Source organism: Cydia splendana, chromosome 1 (assembly GCF_910591565.1).
Source record: "Cydia splendana chromosome 1, ilCydSple1.2, whole genome shotgun sequence".
Classification (NCBI taxonomy): Eukaryota; Metazoa; Arthropoda; class Insecta; order Lepidoptera; family Tortricidae; genus Cydia; species Cydia splendana.
Genome location: NC_085960.1, coordinates 11,764,358 through 11,787,872, shown reverse-complemented (window position 1 = coordinate 11,787,872; position 23,515 = coordinate 11,764,358). Strand labels below are relative to the sequence as shown.

General features: G+C 37.5%; 1 protein-coding gene across 2 annotated transcripts in view; it reads right to left on the bottom strand.

The window, feature by feature from the left end:
- Positions 1-23,515, bottom strand: part of LOC134795216 (protein trachealess) — a 64,914-nt gene that overhangs the window by 25,600 nt on the left and 15,799 nt on the right. Inside the window, exon 2 of one of the 2 annotated variants that reach the window (XM_063767053.1) lies at positions 16,916-17,154. In XM_063767053.1, coding sequence (XP_063623123.1) covers positions 16,916-17,154 — 239 coding nt within the window. Of the gene's footprint in view, positions 1-16,727; positions 16,873-16,915; positions 17,155-23,515 lie in introns of those variants that run through there. The other variant, XM_063767049.1, reaches the window with a different exon arrangement.

Sequence of the window (23,515 nt, the reverse complement as noted above, 5' to 3'; positions counted from 1 at the left end):
ACTCTTCTGATGTTCGGTTTCAAAAACAAATGAAGAATTCTTAACTGCTTGTCTAAGATCTTTCTGGAACCCTGGAGTTGGGTCTCTTTGCAATCTCGAAAATCCGTCACCTTGAATAAGGTCTAGTACTTTCTGATTATACTGTCCCTTCTCCATAATCACAATGCAGTTGCCTTTATCTGCCTTTGAAACCACCAAATCACTGTCTTGCACTTTCTGTTGTATAGATCTTAGCAGCAAAACATCAGAATCAACACACGCACTCTGTGCTGGACTAGTACTCTTGATAACATTAGCCACCATGGTCTTTGTATCTACATCACCACGGCCCCGCACTATTGCAACCTCAGAATCCACTGCCAAATTTTCTAATGTTCTATGAGTAATTTTTGACTGGAAATTATACTTCAAACCTGCCTGCCTGGGGCCGTGGTGATGTAGATACAAAGACCATGGTGGCTAATGTTATCAAGAGTACTAGTCCAGCACAGAGTGCGTGTGTTGATTCTGATGTTTTGCTGCTAAGATCTATACAACAGAAAGTGCAAGACAGTGATTTGGTGGTTTCAAAGGCAGATAAAGGCAACTGCATTGTGATTATGGAGAAGGGACAGTATAATCAGAAAGTACTAGACCTTATTCAAGGTGACGGATTTTCGAGATTGCAAAGAGACCCAACTCCAGGGTTCCAGAAAGATCTTAGACAAGCAGTTAAGAATTCTTCATTTGTTTTTGAAACCGAACATCAGAAGAGTATGGTTGTGCCTATGAATCCACGAGCTCCTATTCTTTATGGACTTCCCAAAATTCATAAGGATAATATCCCAGTTCGTCCAGTGGTCTCATATTTGGGTGCGCCAACTTATAATCTGGCAAAAAGGTTGAATTCCATTATAAGAGACAAGTCCCAGTTCCAGCCGAAATATTGCTTGAAAAATAGCTTGCAGTTAATAGAAAAGATCCAGGACATTAACATACCAGATAATGCTGTTCTTCTTTCATTGGATGTAGACAGTTTGTTTACAAATGTGCCATATGGAGAGACTTTGGAGATTATTAAGGGTCTTTTTGAAAGGCAACGTTTACATCCAGGGGAAGTAGATGAATTGATAGATCTAACAGCGATTTGTATGAAACAAAATTATTTCAGATTTGGGGGACAGTATTATTTGCAAAGTGATGGTTTGGCTATGGGTTCACCACTAAGTCCTTTAATGGCTGATATTTTTATGGACCATTTTGAGAACCAGCATATTGTGGGCAACAATAATATATTATACTATTTTAGATACGTGGATGATTTGATTATTTGTTGGACGGGTAGTATGGGCCTGCTGGATGCATTTATTGCTGAAATTAATGGTAAGCATCCAAAAATTAAGTTTAAAAAGGAACTAGAGCAAGACAACTCATTGAATTATCTAGATTTAACAATCACTAAAGTAAACAACAGGCATCAGTTCAAAATTTACCGTAAGCCTACACATACCGATACAGTTATCCCGGCTTCTTCCACGCATCCGTGGCAGCATAAGTTGGCTGCTTTTCATTGTTATGTGCATAGAATGTTGACTGTGCCTCTTTCTGATGAACACTATCAGATTGAATTAAATAATATTTATCACTTAGCAGTTTCGAATGGTTACGATAAGTCTGTTGTGGATGGTATCATCAGGAAAAAGCGAAATAGTATGGTCAACACTATGTTGTATGCGGCACGATCCTCTGAACCGATTAAGAAATATAAAGCGAGCATAACTTATGTTGGCAAGTTGTCTGATGCAATTTACAAAATTTTGAAGTCCAACGACATTCCTGTGGCCTTTAAGACAAATAATACTTTGCACTCGAAGCTTTGCAATGGCAAAGATAAGATCGAGAATGGGAAAAAGTCTGGAGTTTATAAGCTTACCTGTGACGATTGCAATAAAGTGTATGTGGGGCAAACGGGCCGTAGTTTCACTACTAGGTATAAAGAGCATGTTGCGTCATATAGACATAACCATCCAGAGAAGTCCAATTTTGCAAAGCACTTATTAGATACAGATCACACTTTATCTGAGAATCATTCTTTTGATATTTTACATGTTTGCGAAAAGGGATTGCGTTTGGGTGTTCTGGAACAACTGGAAATAATTAGGTACAACAATAGGGGCATGATTCTTAACGAACAATTGAATGTTGCGTCATCGCCGTTATTACGAATTTTTCCATCTCACTCACACTTGCACGGTAGGGGGAGTGGTCAAGGTATAAATATGGCCGACCATTCTAGACAGGTTATTCCGTTGCCGGGCGTCAGACCGTCAACAACTCCTGAGGATGCCTCGTAGAGAGGCGAAACACGTGTCGAGGTTTATTCTTTTGGTGGTGGTTTGTTATATTTATTTGCGTATTTATTTTTGCGGTGGGAGGGTGGGAATATTAATTGCATGTAAAAATACGCAAGTAAGTATAACGGGTTAGCACTGATTGACTAGCACGTTATCTTTTCGCGGATTAGCAAAGTAATATTTTGGTTTTAATTTATATAATGCGTCTTCGTGCCTTAAACGAAGTTCTATATTTATATGTTTGTGCTTTCGACATTAGGGAGATGAAAGAGGTATGAGGCAGGTTTTCTGTTTCTTTAGAAATGTGCCAAATTAAAGATTCGTAAGTACTAGGTATATGTACGCAACTTCCGATGAAGAAATATTAGGTAGCCAGTACACCAACTCAATGTTTTTCTAAGGGGATAACACCAACTCGTGTCACTAAAACCCTACGATGTTGGAAGCGTGAACACGGGAACCTCTTGTCAACAGACCGACCATTCACAAGGACACAGCGGTCGTGCGGCGCACTCGTGACGTAGCGCGGTCGCACGACACGTTCGACGACCACGTTCGTTACATTACATCATTTAGGCCACTCGAATTAGATTTTTTCCAGGAATTAATTCCCAGCAAGCTGGAAATCGTCTTATACCTTCATTTGGTTCTAAATTAGTGTAATCCGAGTTTGCTCCATTCCAGGAGTTGTGGAAAAAATTTGTTCTTTTTCAGTTTTTTGCTTGTACTTCAAAAGCGGTACGTCCGACGGACTCTTACTCTTATCATGATAAAAATTGACATCTGAGGATCCGAAAAGTACCTTAATATAAATTCGTAGTCAACAACGACACCACATTGAGAAAACGAACATTGAACGACATTGTAAAAAATGGCCGCCACTTTGAATTTCTTTTTTTTTTTGTAAACTTGGGTTAAAATCCGTTATTTTTTTATCAGTATATTTTTTCATTACTACCTTGCGGGTGACATTGATTTTGACGGTGGGTTCCTTCTACATCGAGTGGTTTTGGCAATCCAAGGTAAAATGTATCTCCTAACGCTCCCAAAATTTATCCACATCTCCTAGGATGGAGAAAATTCAGATTATACGCATTTAGGACCAAATGAAGGTATTAAAATGATTTCCAGCTTGCTGGGAATTAATTCCTAAAAACGGTTTTTTTGGATCTAATTTGACTGGCCTAATTAGCTTTGGGAGCGAAATGTGACTTAGTAAGAACTTCGTCGTCCTAGCAATTGAACAAGCTACGCGACAGTAAAAAAACACCTCTAACTCAAGCCAAGCCAAAAAAAAACAATTAGTTTTCACATTATCTATTGGAATTCACAAAGATATACTATTATACCTACATTAAAATTTTGCTCGAAATATATTTTTATTCATGCTTACAATGAACGTATTAACGTATGTTTCCTAGATAAGTTATTTTTAAAAGTCAGCACTTAGCATGATTGAAATTTATCACCACATTTGTCGCTAAATTTTATCAGTTATCATACTTAGACTTCCACCTGCGTAAACATATACATACTAAATACAAGAAAATGCATTTTAAAAACGCGCTGCACTTTTAATTCTGTCGTTATCTAGATCCTTAACTAACCTTTGCAACAAAGTAAAATAAACAGTTTAAGCGAAATAATATAAATATGATTGTCGTACGCCAGGCCGTAAAGCTTTCAAAAGGGAACAAAACATAGTCCACTATGACTTTATACACGAGCGGGGACACCATGCTTCAGGGAGTAAAGAGAAAGTTTCATTAGTAATTTTTTGATGATTAAAATATTGATAAACTTTTGATTTGTTAGAGATTACTTAAGGGCCTTTTCTCGTTCCTAATTTTTTACTTCAAAACGTAAAAACTATTCGAGGCAGGCACGACGTTCAGTTACTTATAAAGAACAAGAAGTACCTGGAAGAGAAACAATTTTCAATTTGGTGATAAAAAAAAACAAGTATTTTAACTCATGGGTGATCGCTTATGACTCATGGAGATTGATGCTAAATAAATAAAAATTATAAATGCCCGTTTCAATATGATTCAGGCTTCCATTCATGAGGAGTCTGTAAACATATGTGCCTACTTCACCTCCATCCTTCCATTTCACCCGCCATCACCCGCTTTGGTAAGTGACTACAGATATGACGAGACTCGAACTAGAAAGTCTCTTTAATATTTCATGTACCGTATGGTTACCCTGTGCAGCCTGCAGTCGGCATATCAAAGGCGGTGTCGTTGAATTAAATCGTCATAAAGCACTGCTATCGCGGCATCGGGCCCAATTCGCGTGTGAACCTCACTTGAACTAACCGTGAAACACAAGACACACACTGTCCATGTTCACTTTTATCATTGTCTTTTAGTCAACTGAGAATAAAAATAACATCCAAGGGCAATCCAAAACAATGCACTTTCTGTATTCTTTTCATAGATCTAAATGACATGCATGTGTAAAGGATGACTCACGCTAGACCGGGCCGAGGCGTCTGACATGTCGTTTTCTATGACTGCTGTTCGGTGATCACGTGGTGCTTTCCATAGAAAACGAAGCGCCGGAAGCTCCGGCCTGGCCCCGGCCCGGTCTAACGTGGGCCATCCTTAATACAGGTACCTAATTATTAGATTATTATTAATTATTACTGTCTGTCTGTCTCAGTAACTCACTTAATACAGGCACTCAAGTTTCTTCCATTTTGGACTTATAGGCTGTTCTCGCTAGCTAAACGAGATCTCGATTGTAATGTTCAGAAATAATAGAAAATTAAATTTATAACAACGTAAAACCTTTCCCTGTCTGCCTGCTATTTCGTCGTTATAGCATAACTTTTTCACATATTTATATAATTCTTATGAACGAAGGATTATTCGCAGCAGCAAATTAAGTGCAAATAGGGCCATTCCGGCGTTAATAAAAGCAGATGAACAAATTTTTACTAAGCCCGCTAAGTCTTTGTATAATTTCGTCATTACCGACAGCGCCCGGCGCGGCGTAGTTACGGTCGTCTGCGGAAGGAACTTCCCAAATGTGGGTATTAATCTCTGCCTTATTAATGGTATTTCGGTGTACAGCCACCTTCATCTGAAATAATATATTATGACGTGAAATAATACATGACTCGACATGCTCATATGGCTTTGGGAACAAGGTCTTGTCACTATCAAGTACCTATTTTTGCACGCTTTGGAATTGCTCACTATAATTTACAATATATTTTTAACAGGTCTCTACGTCATTTAGCGTTAACGTGTATCTGGGAGTATATAGAATCAAAGACAACTGTCTAGCCAAAGCCCATAGTCCCCTAAAACAAGATTATACATATATTATTTCCGATAACTGTACTGTGTTTTTTTAAGGTTCCTACCTACTCGAATGTGGTTTTAAATTTCACTTTTGTGTTTGTGATCAAATGACGCAGTTAATTTTTACTGCGTTCTTGTTTTATTTTTGTTTCTTTAAGACACAAAGTAACCAATGAAGGAGGCATGTTTAAGAAAAAAATCCTTCATTCATACAGATTAGGATATAAAAAAAAACTATGGCTTTTTATACACAACTGTCAAATTGGTCTAATTTGGTGCGATTTTAATAGTATCCTGGGGTGGCCCGCTAAACGATCGATTTGACACGAAATAACGAGGCTTTCACACCGAACTGTAATGCAGGCAGCAATGTAGTTAGAATACAAAATATTGTTACTAGGCATTATTTCGGGAAATCCTGCCTCTGTCCTGTGTAGTTCTAAACTACGAGACATTTTGTCGATCTTTACATAGGTACTTACCTAACCTTATAAACAAAGTACTAGTTTCAAAAATTTATTTACATATAGATATATGTAAACTATTGAATACTAAATGCTACTAAATTTAATCTGAAATAAAATTGCTTTACAACGACAATAGTCCGGTGTCACACGAGCCCATATTTGAACGGCCAGTATTTAGTGGGCGAGCAATAATTCGTTCGTATTTGCTCGCTCAGAGCTAACATTTGCGGGGCGCGAAATTAAATAAACGCAGGGGTCAGCGGCGAAGGAAAACTTACGAGAAATTGCCATTCGAGGGTACTTTTTAATATAAATGAATAAACCGGACGAATAAAAGATTTGATCCTAAAGTACCTACTAAGTGAAGTCAGCCGAACAAGTTCAAAAGTGTAATTATTGCCAGGAAGGGCAAGAAGTAGGTACTCAATTCTAATACTAGTAATTCAGGAGGAGCTATTATATGGATTATTAAAGAAATCTTTGTTTCTACTTTCACTTTTCCCAGTGATAAAAACTGCACTTTTCTAAAAAAAAGGCTGTTTTAGAAAAGCACACAGCACGCAAGTGACTTAACGTTCAAAAAAATCATATTTTAAGTAACCTGGCTTTTACCGAGCTGTTACACATACTTATAATGTCTTACTAATGTCGTTATCTCTTGTAAATATTTTTTCTATCTCCATTTAAATCCACTAGGGCCATAAATGCAGTATTAGGTACACATATAACGTAGTTACGAAGTATATAGTATCAAATATACATGCCTTCCTGTGAGTACATTATTACCTACAACATATATAGGTACTACCGGTTCTTTTGGGTAGCTGTCATTACCTAGGATCCTTATTTACCCACTCCACGATTCATTACTCTGGACTCCAGAGGAAAACGGCATAACCGCAGCTTGAAACTTTTCCCGCCCTCAAAAACAACATAAGTGCGTTGATTACCAACCCCCAGGGCCCTTGACCGGAACCCTAATGAAGAATTACTGCCCTTTGTGGCTCCAAGGGCTATTGATTGGCGCCTTTTAAAATAAGAATACGGAGTTATGGGGTTCTGGTGAAGTGTGAGCCTTTTATCTGCGGATCTTCTTGATTGATGGAATTTACTACAAATTATTTTTTTTACCTTTATGATTGTAACAAAAACGTAAGGCTTTGAATTTTATTGAAACAGTAAAGCTCGTATTCTCTACAAGTATGCGACACGTGCTAAAAAGTAGTTTTATCAAGACTAATTCAAAAAATCATTAGGTAACATTTAACTAAAGGCAACTCACCTCTCTGCTTCTTGAAAGCAAGAAATGTAAAATAACATCATTATCTGCAAGTTTTATTTTAACTAGGTACCCGTGAAAGTACTAGCCGTAAGTACAGTCAGCAGCAGAAGTTGCTAAGCGGACGAGGTGTTCAAAATTACCTTGACACGCTGTTATTTTCTTAACAATAAAGTTGCGTCAAGCTCATTTTAACACCTGGCCCGCTTAGCAACTTCGGCTGCTGACTGTACTGTTTATTAGTTAATAAATATTGCTGAAATTTGTTCATACCTATCTGCAGAAGACTCGTCAGCAAAACAGAGAGAAATACGGAAAAATCGCAGTAGCCCGGTGGTAATGAATTGTAACTAGCCAATTACACACCCGAATAACCCTTCTGGCGCCGGTGCCCGGGGCCGCGCCGCGCCGGCTGACTGGACGTGGGTTCCGTATTGGGAATGTATACTGATGTTTCTAAGTAAATGTTTTAAAGGATATGATATATATTCGTTTAAATGTAGATGGTGTTTCTGGTTATTTTGAAAAAAATACGGATATAAATTTTAGGATTATACAAGTATATCCAAATCTGCTTTATAACCACTTAAATATTATAGACGGTAGTAAGTAGCGTGGGAGAATGATTCTACTAAATTACCATGACTTTATAATATTGATTATTAGGTATCAAGAAGAATTATTCTTCTGTCATTGGATGGTGTCGATAGTTGACACATGTAGGTACCTATTCTGAAATAAAACTTTTCCTAAATTAAATCTATTATTACATTTATAACTTATAAGTAGGTAAATTTATTACGATTTAGCTGTTATACTTCAAGCAATCATTTCTCCAACTCTTTCAACAGCGCCCGGAACCCGGTGCCCCGTCGAGCAAGGGCCCCTAGTCGGACCTCATCCATTCCACACACGTCCTGTCAATACGCCAATTGTGCAGGGGCTATTGATTGAAACCTTCACTTTATTATGCTATATCAAGCTTTTTCCAGTTGCACTTGTGTTTTTGTCACTAGTCGTCAATTGTTGATTGACTTTTTATTACTTTCCGGCGTGGATAAGATCCGTCACGTTTTTAGTATGAACGGAGTTATTATTTGTGACTTTGTCACAACCTGCCGGCGTATTATGAATGGCTTTATCCATCTTTATCCACGTGATAAACTAACTGTCACTTTTTAACACCATGGGATAGAAAGTGACGGACATCGTCTTATCACGCAGTCACGTAGACAAGAACGACCATCATATCCGTACAGATAAAATATGTAAGTATGCAATGCAACCATAGCATAAGTAATATAGAGTGTGTCTATTATTTTGGTAAACCCTGTTATGTATCTACCTTTTATCTCTACTATTTAGGTAATAAAATTACATCAGGAACCCAAACGTAAAGCAGACCATTTACCTTGAATAGACAAGTACTATGTCAAGTATCCCGATGGTAAATGCCGATACCCAAGATACCGATACCGATACCTCCTTATGCCGGGGTCACGGTTCATTCCCGGTCATACCCGGGATTACAGCCGAGTTCCAGGCATGGCAGGGTAACCCCTTATCTTTGGATTTGCTTTTGAACTTTGGCAAGTTTACTTAAGCATTAACATTCTAAAATATTAGAAAATCAACTTTTTAACCAAGAATGTTAAAATATTGCCAACCTTACTTTCTGTAAGTAATAATTTTGCGTGTGTTTTACTGATTTATAACCATATTTTTAGTTTTAAAATATTATGATATAAGTAAACACATACGACAATACGAGTAGTTACAATTGTCCATATCTTCTTTATAATAACACCTGAATCACACGCAAAACCGCATAAGTCAAAAAGGCAATAATTCTCAATACAATAACGGAAGACAAGCCAGATAAATTCGACAAATTAACTTCGGGGTAAACACATGTTTTGTTCCCTATATTGCCGGTAGGTGGCAGCATGTGATTTATCGTAGAAGGGTGTCGGCGTTGGCAGAAAACGGACGTTTGGGGCAGATTTTGATGTTGTTTTAAGTGTGTGAATTATTCAAAATTCGATTTCGTTTGAGATTAGACCTGGAATTGGAACTTTGTACATTTAATAACAACTTATGAAATGTTTCAACATTCATAAAATATCTTAAATTCTATTGTTAGAGTCTGTGCGGAAAGAGAAGAGTCGTATGGGCTCCCTTACATTCCAGGACTCCTCTTTCCGCACTGACTCAGTGATTCGTTTTTACTTATAAATAAAACAAATTCAAAAAATTTAAAGTCAATAGTATTGCAGTTGTATAAAGGAATTAAAAGTATCTAAAGTACTTTTTACAGAAAACGCAGAGCAGAAAATGAAGAAAGTGGCTATGAAAATGTGACAAAAAAAATTTTTTTTATAATAATCGGCTAACTACCATTACCTACTTAGAACATACTGAAAATTCCTGGACTGGCCACTTAGATAAAATAAGTCTTCTCATATATCAGAATCCAGAAACTTTCAGTATGGCCCACGTATTCCTAACAGTCTCAACTATCCTCATACCTAACGCCATATTTTAAACATCCCTTGACCGAGCCCGATAACGTTCCTTAATACGTTGTACCCGTAAATCATGGGCGGCACATCTGCCGGCGAAATAGAAAAATAACAATAAATAAAGATGGCGACATACGGCGGGAATATTGGAAACTTGGGTTGGGTGCTTTCGCTGTGGAACCGTTGCCTGAAAAATAGGATAAACAAGAAAATGGGGTTAACAACTTATTGGTAGATACCCAACTAGACTCCTTTAGACAGAAACAAGAATACATGGTTATATAACTAAGACTGGGCAGCGTATGACTATATTTGGGTTGCCTTGGGATTACTAAATACTTGATTTTTTGACGAATAAGACCTATAATCTGCTTCGTAATTACTGATAATCAAGCGTAGAAAAATAAATCTATATAAACATTTATGATTGGTTATTCAGACAGTATTATGAACAGCGAACATTAAAGGTAAAACAAGGCAGTGAAAGTAACAAGATAGGTACGTACCTACTAAACTATCAAACGGCGTCTAACGGCCCGATTCGAACTTTAGGATACGTCAAATATTACGGCTAGATATACGATATGGATTACATATGGATTACGTTTCTTCAAACAAAAACGTTACTTTAGACACTTATGACTGCTCGCACTACCCCGACAGGATCTTACGACCATATTCCACTAACTTTAGCTATGCACATAGTAAACTGATTACACTAACCTACCAGGAGGCCTGTTCCAGTTAGATGGTTATCATTCAATTATGCTATTACAGCGCCGGTTAATTTGACGTTTGTGACGTACGTAACTCACTTACGGCGGAAACAGTCCAGTTATTTTAATTGTGTAGGGTGTGGCAGATTTAATACTCGTATGATTAAAATTGGATTCAAATGCAATGTTGACACTAGTGAATATAGCTTGTTAGCAGTAAGGTTTCCTCGAGCGATTTTTAATTTTCTTTGCGTATTTATTTATTCATCATTCATCATCATTATCCTTGCCTTATCCCATTTACTTGGGGTCGGCACATCTAACACTCTGGCGCCATTTTTGGCGGTCATTTGTCATATCCGGCGTCAAGCCGTGCGTCAGTAGGTCTTTTTTGATGGTCGAAGCCCAGTTTGTCAGCGGTCGGCCCCTTCCCCTTGAGACCTCAGCACTCTCGGTGGTTACACTCTTTGTAATATGGTCGTCGCTACGGCGTTGGACATGTCCGAACCATCGCAATCTGCTTTCGCGCATTTTGTTCCGAATGTCTGCGACTTTGAAGGTGCCTCTTATGTACGTGTTTTTTATTTTGTCCAGCCTTGTAACTCCCCCCGACCAGCGCAACATCTTCATCTCCGTTACGTGCATTCTTTGTTCATCCTGTTGTCTCACGGACCAGCACTCGGATCCGTAGAGCAGGGCTGGTCTAACTGCCCGTTTGTATACTGTGCCCTTTGTTTTGATTGGGATCTTTGGGTCGCACAAGACGCCCGTGAGGGAACGCCATTTCAGCCATCCCGCCCTTTTTCCCTTTTTTTTTCATATTATTATTCGTATTTATTTATTCATATTGTGTAAAAATATACAAATACTAGGATAGTATATATATTAGCCTGTTTCATATCTAAAACGCACGTCGCGTTATCGACAACTCGAATAATTAATTAATTACACTATAAAATTATCTACTACCTATGTTACGCTAATAACTTTTGAATTTATAATCAACTTCATCCAACTTCAAACAAGTCAAACTCAACTTCTAATGAAAATGCAAATAAAAGGTACCTACACTGTTTTAAAAAAAACTTACTTTCCCAAAATTAAACGAAGACGCACAGTGGTTCGTCCAATTAAACGCTCCAGACAAAATCGTCAAACGAACCCCACGGCGATTTGAATAACCACGTCACGTTCGCCAAATAAGCAGTACTAACAAGCGGTATATCGTTTGCACTGATTGTTAATTGATTAGATTAAAAATTTCGTCCCAATTCACGGCGTATTGTTACACTGGGGGGATTAATTAGGTTTTTAATGGCGGTGTCCCTTACGACATATTTGCAGATGTTGGGATCATCTTGCTAATTTTATTTGGAAGTTTCTTTTACCATTGTCGGTGTGTCTTTGTCGCTTTATTTGGAATAAATTCGCAATAAGTAGTAACCAAGGCATTGCATTGCAACTAAAATCCTAATGAAATTATCAAAACCCGGTTTATGCGTACCTGTATACCTAAGTGTAAATTATGTTAACAACTTTGTAAAGTACCTGACAACTTACTTTAATAAATCTTACATAAATTTGTATAATCAGTACAAGATTTTCTACGTCCTAAGTTAATAAACACTTTACATAATTGTTTAATGGGTTTTCTCACTTAGTTCAATCTAAACCGTATATATTACTAGACGACATAATGTGGCAATGGCTGGTATTGAAATTGTATTTAAGTAATACAATATGTCTTAGGTAATTTTTATCAAATGTACCATTTCATTTATGCTATATGTCTGACACAGTACCTATTATTAAATGAACAGTAAGATTAAGTACATTTAATAAAGCAAGAAACTTGAATACTGTACCTATAGAAAATTTACCAAAACAAGACCAAGGAAGACAAAAACATTTATTTAAATTGATTGCCTCAAATGTACAAATCGAACCCCATTGCACATGAGTTTTAGGGGTTTTTACAAGCGGAGTACATTTAACAAAGTACCCCAATACCTTTATTGCATACGTGAGTATATTTGAAACTAGAAAATTTGCCCTCGAATATTTTGTGAGACAATTTTGACACCCCTAAATGCTCATGTTTTATTGCGAGTTTTGGGATTCCGCATACTTATTGTGAACCATTGAATATGATAAAACGTTCTGATTTTCTTTTCTTGTGAACTTATACGAGACGTACTTTCTCTTTTTTAAGTTGAGACAAAATTATTTAGGTAAATGATATATCTGAATTTCATTAAATTACTTCTTCATTTGGCCAATAATTTATGTAGTAATGTTAAATTGCTCTAGAATTTACGAATACTATTAAAAGTTCCGATTGTAATTTTCAATAGGTACCTACATGTCTGTCGTAACACATTCAAAATTTCAATAAATACAAAAAAAATCCCGCTTGAAAATTGAGTTAAAATGACAGTGGCGTATGTAGTGATTCGCGCGGCGGTTGCATTAAGCGCATTAGGGGGCTAAATTGGATTTGAGGGTGTTTTATTGGTACACTTGTTACGAATTTAAGACCACTGTGCGGTAAAAAAATATTGGAAAATATGTGAAGCATATGACAAATATGTGACTGTATTGTAATGCTCCCGGTGTCTTAAATATTTATGTGGATGTTATATGTATGTGGTTCAAAGGAAGAACTGGCAAAACTGATTACATAAAGTCGATATGTTATTTATTAGAATAGCATAAAAACATAAAAAGGCAAAATAGCAAATAACATTATTTTCTGTCTGAGACAATTATTTTTTTCAATTAGTATCAATATACAATATTTTAGTTGTATAATATATTATAAATAAATATTCCGGTAACTCCTTTTTTAAATTGTTAGGCGTTATACTGAGCAATAAACTTGCTAAAAATATATTTCTTAATGCGTCCCCTTCCAATAATCAGGGCTCATGTGTAATGTTGTCCGTGAACAAACACCGGTGTTTTTTCCCAACAAACGAATAGGTAATATTTATTTGACGTATTGCGGAGAATCAGCGTCCCTAAGGCGTATTTATTTGCCTGCACGCTTCGACTGACAATTTTATGTGATTTACCCCATTGTTTAGTGGTTTTGTGCGGAGAAAAGCCGGCAGCACCACTGTGTGCTTTTTGGAAATTGTTTTTATTATAGGTACTCCTAAAGAAAATGTATTTAAGCCGTTTGAAATGCCGTTTCACAGTATACAGTATACCTACGTTCTCTGTTCCTTAATATAATCACATTATACCTCATCATCATCATCATTGGCCTTTACATCTTCTTCAGATGTTTATTACAGCTGATGTGTATTCCGAGAGTCGCATCTTTTCTTGTGACATTATACCTACTTTCCTACTTTTCAAACTAAATTTAAATTAGACCTACACTTCTAAAGGTGTCTTACTGATGGAGAGAAAATGGAATCACAATTTTGTAGCTGTGTTATGGGATTGCAAGTACGTACTGGAACTGGAACCAGTGGCGTAGCTAGCATGGGTGGCACCCGGGGCGGAAATTGTGGGTGTCACCCCAAAATTCAATCAAAATTGTAAAATATGTTTAATATTTTACAATTATAAAATTACGTTTAATATTCCATAGCTCACAATTTACTCCATCGCTTTCATTTTAGATTCCATGAACTCTCAATAGTCCACATCCTGGCGGGTGTTGCCTCTGCGCGCCTTCTATGACACGGGCACGGACAGCATCCGCTCGGTGTAACCCACATTTCAGAAGTGTCATAAGGGCATCTACATGTTGGCTTGGGCTCCGCGCATGCCTCCCAAAGGTCCGAGTCATCAAGTCATCATTGTCCCGTGAAAGATATACAAATAATTTACGTTAAAAAAAACTTTTTTTGCCAAGTGCGCGATTTGAAAGAGATTCTGTAAAATCCCATTTCACTATGAATCTCAAATAGTCCAGAGTCACCCAATTAGAAACAGTGACATAGCTTCTCAATTACAGAAATAATCACATAATAAAAAAAAACCTTTCTGAATAAAAAAACCTACGAGGCGCCAACATATTATTGTTACATACCAGGAACCCCGAGAGATTTTAACCATGCATTTCTGAGGCCAAAATAAGGAAAATATACTAAAAGAATTTACGTCAATTTCGCCAAAATAAAATTGTTTTTCGATTTTTTGTACATAAAATGTAAATGTATGTAAATTTGTAAAACTGTCACTCAAAAATAATTTTAACTTTTTTTTGTCAATTACAGAAATAATCACATAATTTAAAAAAAAAACTTTCCAAAGTTGCGAAAATTTCCACATGATAATTTCTCGTTTTTCGATTTTTTTGTACATAAAATGTAAATGCTATAATTTGTAAAACTGTCACCCAAAAATAATTTTAACACTTTTTTGTCAATTACAGAAATAATCTCATAATTAAAAAAAACTTTCCAAAGTTGCGAAACTTTCAACATGAGAATTTTTTGGTAACTTTTGAGAATGTTCTCGAGAACGAGAATTTATTTATTTATCGTAGTTTATACCATGAATATTCACGATAGTTTAGGTGTAGTATCCTTACCCCCAGAAAATTCCGACTTTTGGTCTACCGCTTCCGGTCAGAAAAATGTATGACGGCCCGGCCAAACGGTTGGCCGGGCCGTCATACATCATACATACGTCGCAACTTTGGAAAGTTTTTTTTAATTATGTGGGGGGTGCTCGACCAAATGTCATAGAGGGACCCTGGCAGTTTTTGACGCCGCCATGTTTTTTTCAATATGGCCGACTTTTTTTTTAATTTTTTCAAGTTTGTCCTAGCGCGCTGAAATTTTGGTCACGGAATCTCGGAGTCCTCTAAATATCTATGAAAAATTTTTTTTTGGAAAAATGCTACAATTGCGGGAAAACTGGCCACTTTTATTTTGTATGGCAACTTTTAATCGGTGCGTGATAGGTGGGGGGTGCTCGACCAAATGTCATAGAGGGCCCCGAGACAAAACAACCTGCATTAAAAAAAAAACAAAATGGCCGACTTTTTTTTTTAATTTTTTCAAGTTGGTCCGAGCGCGCTGAGATTTGGCATGGCGGGAGATAGAGGCCTCTAGATTCCTATGACAAAAAATCCAAGATGGCGGAACAATAATTTCCATGTTGCAGGAATGTTCTGAGAACATTCTCGAGAACGTTTCCGCTTTTTGGGAATGTTCTGCAATTTGTACATTGCTATGCTGGTGGTACTGGACTATGAAGCTAGGCGAATTCCAAAACAGTTTATAGGACATTTTAGTCTTTAAATATGATCAGGAATATTCTGTTAAAATCTCTCGGGTTCCTCATGCGGGCATGTTGTATATTATTTCCTTAATGGCGGTTGTGCAATCTGCCACAGTTTTACGATTTTTTATAGATGGCACTACTGATGTTCACGGTCGGGTGTCACCCCCCAGATGGGCGACACCCGGGGCGGGCCGCCCCCGCCGCCCCCCCCTAGCTACGCCACTGACTGGAACTACACCTTAACTATAAAACAACAGACACCTCAACTGTCGGCACTTTAACTACAAAGAGACAGACAGCAATAAACTTGTTTTGCCGACGCTACAGGGGCGGGTAACGTGGTTAGCGCGACAATGACTTGACGAAGGCAAATCTGATTTGCAGACCCTCCCGCTGTTTTAAACCGAGTCCATTTTGAACGTTAGGGCTGTCGCGCCCGGCTGTGGGGCATATGGTTTTGTGATGATGTAGCACCGTTCGTAATGACGGTTTTTGGTAACCCTAGATTATTTCAATACTATTGCATTGAATGCGTTATTATAGGATTCGAGTAACTCACTAATGCAAGTGCATGTACACCCAACTGCAAAAGTACATACCCACTTAAAGTGTGTGCACTTTTGCAGCTTATTAAATATACAGTATTACTTTTATGGGTCTCATCACTGGGTCGTCGTTTGATTAGCTTGGCTAGTGCCTCTACGCAATGGAATCGTTTAGTGAAAAACAAAAACATGTTTAAGTATTTTTTCGTTTTTCACGACACGAATTCTACTTTTTCGCCCAGTTGTTCTGCGTAGGCAGCATTTTTTTAACTACACCTTAGTGGGCTTAGTAAAATGTGTCACTAACCTTTAAGCGTCTTACTAGTCGGCGGCGGATCCCTACTCCACGGCGGGTCCCCGTGCCCGGAGAAGTCTCTTAACTTCAGGTAGCTGATGGTGAGCCTGATGATGGACGCCTTGTCCAGCTGGCTGGTGATGGCATTTGGCAAATGCAGAATTATTTACAACATCTTAATCAAACGTGTCAACACTAACCTTTAAGAGTCTTACTACTCGGCGGCGGATCCCTACTCCACGGCGGGTCCCCGTGCCCGGAGAAGTCTCTTAACTTCAGGTAGCTGATGGTGAGCCTGATGATGGACGCCTTGTCCAGCTGGCTGGTGATGGCGGCAGGCAACGGCAGCATCTTCGCTAGCTCGTAGAACTCGTAGTTCTCCTTTCCACGGCGAGATCTCGCCGCGTCTCGGCTTTTTTCTTTCCGCAACTCGAGAATGCTGGAAAGAAATGGGTAGGTTAGATTTGGATGCCCACATATAGATAATTATGGTGTGTGGGTAGGTTATTCCCATTTGTTATGATTGTACAAAGATGTACATTTTCTGCAGCTATGCATGCGCACTTTGATCTGACCCAAAACAACATCTCCGTGCAAACGATGTATATCTGTACTTTGTCCAAAAAGTAGAGCGTCATCTTGCACACGCATCGCAATTTGACACTCAACCTAGCCGTAATTAATAATATGATTGTATTTATGTCACAGTAAACTCTCGTCTTTGCATTTGCTATCTTTTTGTTGGTGCTTCGGCACCACTCCTTGCATTTTGACATAATTTGACATTCCTTGACAAATCATTGGCATCCGTTATTTATATCCGCTTACATAAAATTTTGGCCCTTCTAACCGGATTTGAACCAGTGACCTATGGATCTACAGTCCACGTTTATCAGTTTTATGAAACTACTGCGATTTTATTGTATAGTAAGATACTAAGGGTAACGTTCCATTTCTGACCGCAGCTGCACTACTAGTACGAACGCGTCGGTGTTATTGTCAATTTCCATAGTAAAATGAATGGTAGTGCTGCCGTCGTTGGAAATGGACTGTCACCTTAATGCTAAACCGAACACCTCACAACCTCACATGTTGTATTGTATACATTCAGATTTTCTGATACCTATTGTAATTTACAGAAAACTAAAGCCAATCCGTAATACAATCTTTCAGTTTTAAGACTGAATAAATAACACGAATAAAATAAAGAATCCTGAATCTTAAGTATAATCTAGAATGTAAGTTGATGAAAAAATTAACACATTTTTATCTTTTTTTGTCACACCCCTCGGGGTTTGTAAAACTATGTTGATCGTAAAGGTAGGTAAGTACTTTATATCCGGCTGCATCAATCCAATGCTCTTGACGGTATTTAGACTCGTTAGTATGTTCATTTACATTTAGCAAGTTATTTGATAAATTACCTAATGCTCACTCCATCCTTGGTTATATGCTGTAACTTCGCAATCAAAGAATAACCGTTTTTACTCGTCTAAGATAACTTTGCACCGACTTGAATAGAACAAAGTGCGGGAGTGTTATTATAAACGTCATATTTTCATATTCCTTTGACATTAATGATGACATTGTCCCACTTTGTCATTGCAAATGCCGTGCATAACTAGCTTGGTCCGACTTTGTACGACCAATTATGTTATGCAGCGTAAAAAACGGTCTCGGAGCTGCCTCCCACAGTCCCACATAGGTACATTTTTATTTGACAAGTTAATGGATCTAATTGCGCGTGTCACTCCTGTCACCGTGGTCCTGAAACCTCCACTCCTCCAGGTGGGAGTGGCCGCGCGCTCCTCCCACTAATGATCACCGCCATAGCTGCGTATAAATAACATTTGCATTTTTATACCGACTTGATGGAATTCCTCGGGCGCGCGGGTTTAATTTGCGTTTTATGAAGTTTGAGGTTAACGTTCGTTAAAACAAAGAGTTTGGATTTAGAGCGTCGTAAATTGTACGGTAACATTACCAGACTACTTTATGCTGAGACTAGCGACCCGCCCTGGCTTCTCAAGAGTTAACAAATTATAACCTAAACCTTCCTCAAGAGTCACTCTATTTATAGGTGAAAACCGCATGCAAAACCGTTCAGTAGTTTTTGAGTTTGTCGCAAACATACAAACAGACAGGCGCGGGGGGGGGGGGCTTTGTTTTATAAGGTGTGGTGATTAAGGAGAACTATATTTTAGCCAGGTCCCTAAGTTAACACAACTTAGTAGATTATTTATATGTAGAAATAGATAACTTGGTTGAACTATAATTTCCATTGACGAAAGTTCAGTTCAGTGATCATGGATAACCCCTAATCCGCACTGGGTTAGCATGGGGACTACTAGTATAGCCTTACCCTCTTGTTAAATGAGAGGAGTTTTGTGGTCAGCAGGGGAACATACGGTAGACATAGGCTCGTCATGATAATGTCAATGTATAAAAAAGAGCTAAGTGACCGCGAATAAATGCATATGTAATGACTAACTCCATTTAAACATTATCCAATTTCTACATCCAGAAAATCAAGCATCATCTTACTGAAAATCAAGCTCAAATTATATATCATCCTAATCCAGTTGCTTTTGATTAAAAAAAACAAACAAAATATATGAAATCCCAAGAAACACACGAAGTTGATTTTACATTTTCAGCGTATTATCATTGAACACTCTCATCACACATTTTACTCCAGAAACCCTATTTGTTTCCAAGACGACATAAAACCGTCCATTCACGAATGACCTGAGTAAGGTCAATAAAGCTGGCTACGTAATGGCGTTTGATCGTAAACGGGGGACCAACGGTTAGCACCCCTGTAAACTTTCAGCTGATGCGGTCTAATGTTAAGTCCCGTTGATTGTGCGCTAGTAAAAGGTGATTCTAGACTCTATGGAAAGTATTTTCACCACTACTAGGTACCTTTGGCTAAGTAGTCATAAAATAAACCAAACAGGTTGTAAAAAAAAAGGTGGTTGACTGGTAGAGAATGCCTTTAGGCATTAAGTCCGCCATTTGTACTTTATTTGTTATATTGTGCAATAAAGTTAAAAACAAAAAAAAAATTAAACCATAAGTAGTAATAAAGGCGAGCATAAAATAGTTCTAAAATTTTATAACATAATAGCACATTTGTATATAGAACTCGCTTTAACTCTTTGTAGAAAATACTCATAAATACTTTAACTAGAAAGCATTCTTAAATATGTATAGCATAAAATTTTAAATTGTCACCTGATCGATTTAAGAGTAACATGTCTATATTAAATTCCATATTAATTAAATTCCATTTCAGTGTACGTGTACATTTTATTTTCATACACAAGAAGCACATCTTAAGTTTTTACTATTTCACATATATAATTGTTTGTTGTTCCCCAATACAACATTTTATCAGCGATTCTAGAGTACTAAATTCTCTTATCAGAGCGGAAGTGCTGCTCTGGGACTAATAACTCTTTAAAAGTAAAGAGCCTTTTCCGGCAAGATGGCCGATAGCCGAACATCGGTTGTGCTTGATTTAATGATGAGATCGAATGCCCAGTAAGGGCGTGTGCACACGGACGACTACAATTCTGGTTTAAAAGAAATTCAGCGCTAATTGTGAGGCTGAGGTGCTTACCATCGTCCACACTGAAATGAAAACATATGGTTTTCAGTTCAGTTCAAAACAAACAAAGATACTAGAGGTTATGACGGTACGCTACGACTCTACGAGATTAGCTTAAGATTGAGGTGTTTACGACTAGTGGGGTTATGTTTGTTGTAGTTTGTAACCTCATTTGTGCAGACAAATGTTTAACTTTTCTATTCCTATTTTTGATACATTTTAAATTTGCGTAGTTACCTTACTTCGAATAAAACACTCAGAATGTCATAAAAAACTCTATTTTTACAAATACCTTAATTTTTACAACACGTTAATGTTAATTCAATATTAACAATTTTTTAGATAATATACACATAAATAGGGATTCCGATGATTATAATATTAGTAAAATAGATAGAAGATAGAATTTTTATTTGAGTACCTACCTATACAAGTAGAAAAAAAAAACAAAGAGACGCCAAACTATGCAACTTATGCCAGGATAATATTTTGGACTCACAATATTTCTGAAACATTGTTTATCGGTCGGTCGTGTGCAACCGCCCTAGCCATACAATACCATAAGGGTAACAGCATTAGATTGTTTAAAATAACTTTAAACTGACCGAGGGTTGACCGCCCCTGGCCCGAGGGGGACTTATCCTTAATTCCCTTAAATGGAGCTTAATCCCATTACAATAAAAAATGCAATAGTATTAAAACCTTTTTCTTTCGGTATTTTCTTATTGGAGTATTTTAACTGCTTTTTTTTTCTGGCACAGATATAATTATTACTGTTTAAGATGATTTTAGGTACATAGATGTAATATGGAAATAATTTTTAATTTAATGAACAGATCCTTGTTAGAATAGTAATGTACAAGTATTAGGTTAAAAGTAACTAGGTATGCTAAAACGTTATTACGATTACTGCTATTCTTTTATTATTCTTTTAGTAGAAAAGTCAAAAAACATGGACTAAAATACTGAAAACTTAAAAGCAGAGTGCACGTTCGAAAATGGAACTAATAGAACAGTGATTCCGTTTTCCAGTCCTCCAGTAACGGCTTTTATGACGCATTCTGCCCGTTTACAGCTAAGGATAAGTAGTCCCCGCAGAAAGGGACACCTCCATTTTCGAGCTCTTGTTTCATTTTCAGACCGTTTTTTAGGAAAACGAATACCTACATTTTTTTATTTTTAACTCATCGCGCAAAAAAAAAAACGAAAAATATACAAATGGACTAATTTCGGTTTTTATTCCAAATGTTCTCTATAGTATAGCAAATCAACACAACAGTGAGATGTAGATAGGTGATGAAGGAGACAGGTTTCATTTGTGTGCAGAATGTTCTATATTTTATTTAATTAAATAATAATAAAAATAATTATGTAAGTACCCGTTTCAAATATATATTAATAGCGAAGTAGGTATTTTTTACTGCTGTCTTCGACGTTATCATCTTCTATAAAACTCTTAGGGTTTGGTAAGCGGGTCTGGAAGTTCTAGATTCTAGTCCCGAATTTAACAAGGATCATAATGTGCTTTGAGTAGGTAATATCCTATTAAAGTTTAACATTTTTCTCATAAGTAAGATATATCACCATTGTATTTGGCTTTAGGTAAGCTAGACCTGTACGTAAAAATAAATCAAGCCCAAATAGCGTCTCCTTTATTTTTGTTCCGTCCAATTTTTATGACGGACCTCCCTTCATCTTAGAAGTGTCTGTCTTTAAGTGTGCACGTACGTGTCCCGACGCCCGGTACACCTGGGAATCGAACCCGCAATACTACACTAACGCCTTGACCCCCTACTAAAACTTACCCCCAAACCTCAAAAGCAGAAATCAACCATACGCTCTCGGCTTAAGGTTCATTTAACAAGGATTCATACGCTTGGAGCCGGTCAGTGATGATTGGTAGCCTCTGATAATAAAATAACCTAAAGCGAAACAGTTGCAGAAGAAATGAAAGTCCCACTCATCGCAACAGGGTTGAAATTCGTTAAACAGGAGCCACAAAAGGAATTTTCTTTTGCAAATTGAAAATGGAAAGGAAAAAATTCGAACGCACGGGCATCGTAAAAAGCCGGGACTCCGGCATAGTGTCGCTACGGTTAATGTGTCCGGGCAAATTGAGTTCCCGGGAATTAGCTTTCCCGGGAGACTTACGTATGCACTTATGACGATTGGCGATGACGGTTACATTGTACCTATTTATGAGTAATGCTGTGAAAAACCACATATTGAATTCGGCCCTCGGATGATTCTTCCGTAACAAAAATTACCCTAAAAAGATACGTAGACGAAATTAAATGTATAACGTACAGTATAAAAGTATAGTTGAATCAATGTGTTGGTGTCATTGAAGCGAAATTCAACAACCCGCATCTGCCACACATAATACTTTCAAACATCTCATTACAAGAGATTAGCGGTAGGTACATAACACAAAAATGTCACATGTGCACTAAAAGAACATTAAAACTTACGTCCGTTTTAACCAAGGTAACACAGGTAGCAAAGATTAACTATCAATGCGCTTATTATAAGGGCTAGAAAGGTCACACCTTTGCGGCGACATTATGAAGTAAAGGGTGTTTTCGTCCCTGGGAATTTCAGCGTATTTGCCGCTTGAATGGGTCGCAATCAAAACATTGTGCCGCTGTGGTTGCATTTTATTGGTATAAATGGATGGTGATAAAAAGATACCGTTTTTAAAGGATTATTGACGAAGTGTTTGAGATTATTGAATAGTGAAAGGGGTTTTTAAAAAGACGACATGATTTTCTACCGTCTTGGTTATATACCCGGGGGCTTCGAGCAACACCGGCTTCCGACACATCGGAAGGGAGGGGCCCAAGCGATATCTCACCGTACAAATCTTTCTGCCATTTTTCGCGGGGGGAAAGGTGCACACAGTCGCACTTCTCACACACTTACATACAAAATCCAATCTGTAATGACGACACAAATACATAGAAAATGACACACGTCAAAGACAAATCTTGCAAACCTCGATCTCTTTTTGTGTACGGACGAGTGACAAGTGTCACAACACGCACACTAACACATTTTCGTTGAAGTATGTTATTGTATTCTGAGAGATGAGAAGTCGGATTTGTCGCTCGACCGATCCGCAATTTGTACTGAGCGAGCAAAATCGATAAATCCAACAATTACATGAGACTAAAATATAATAATTGTG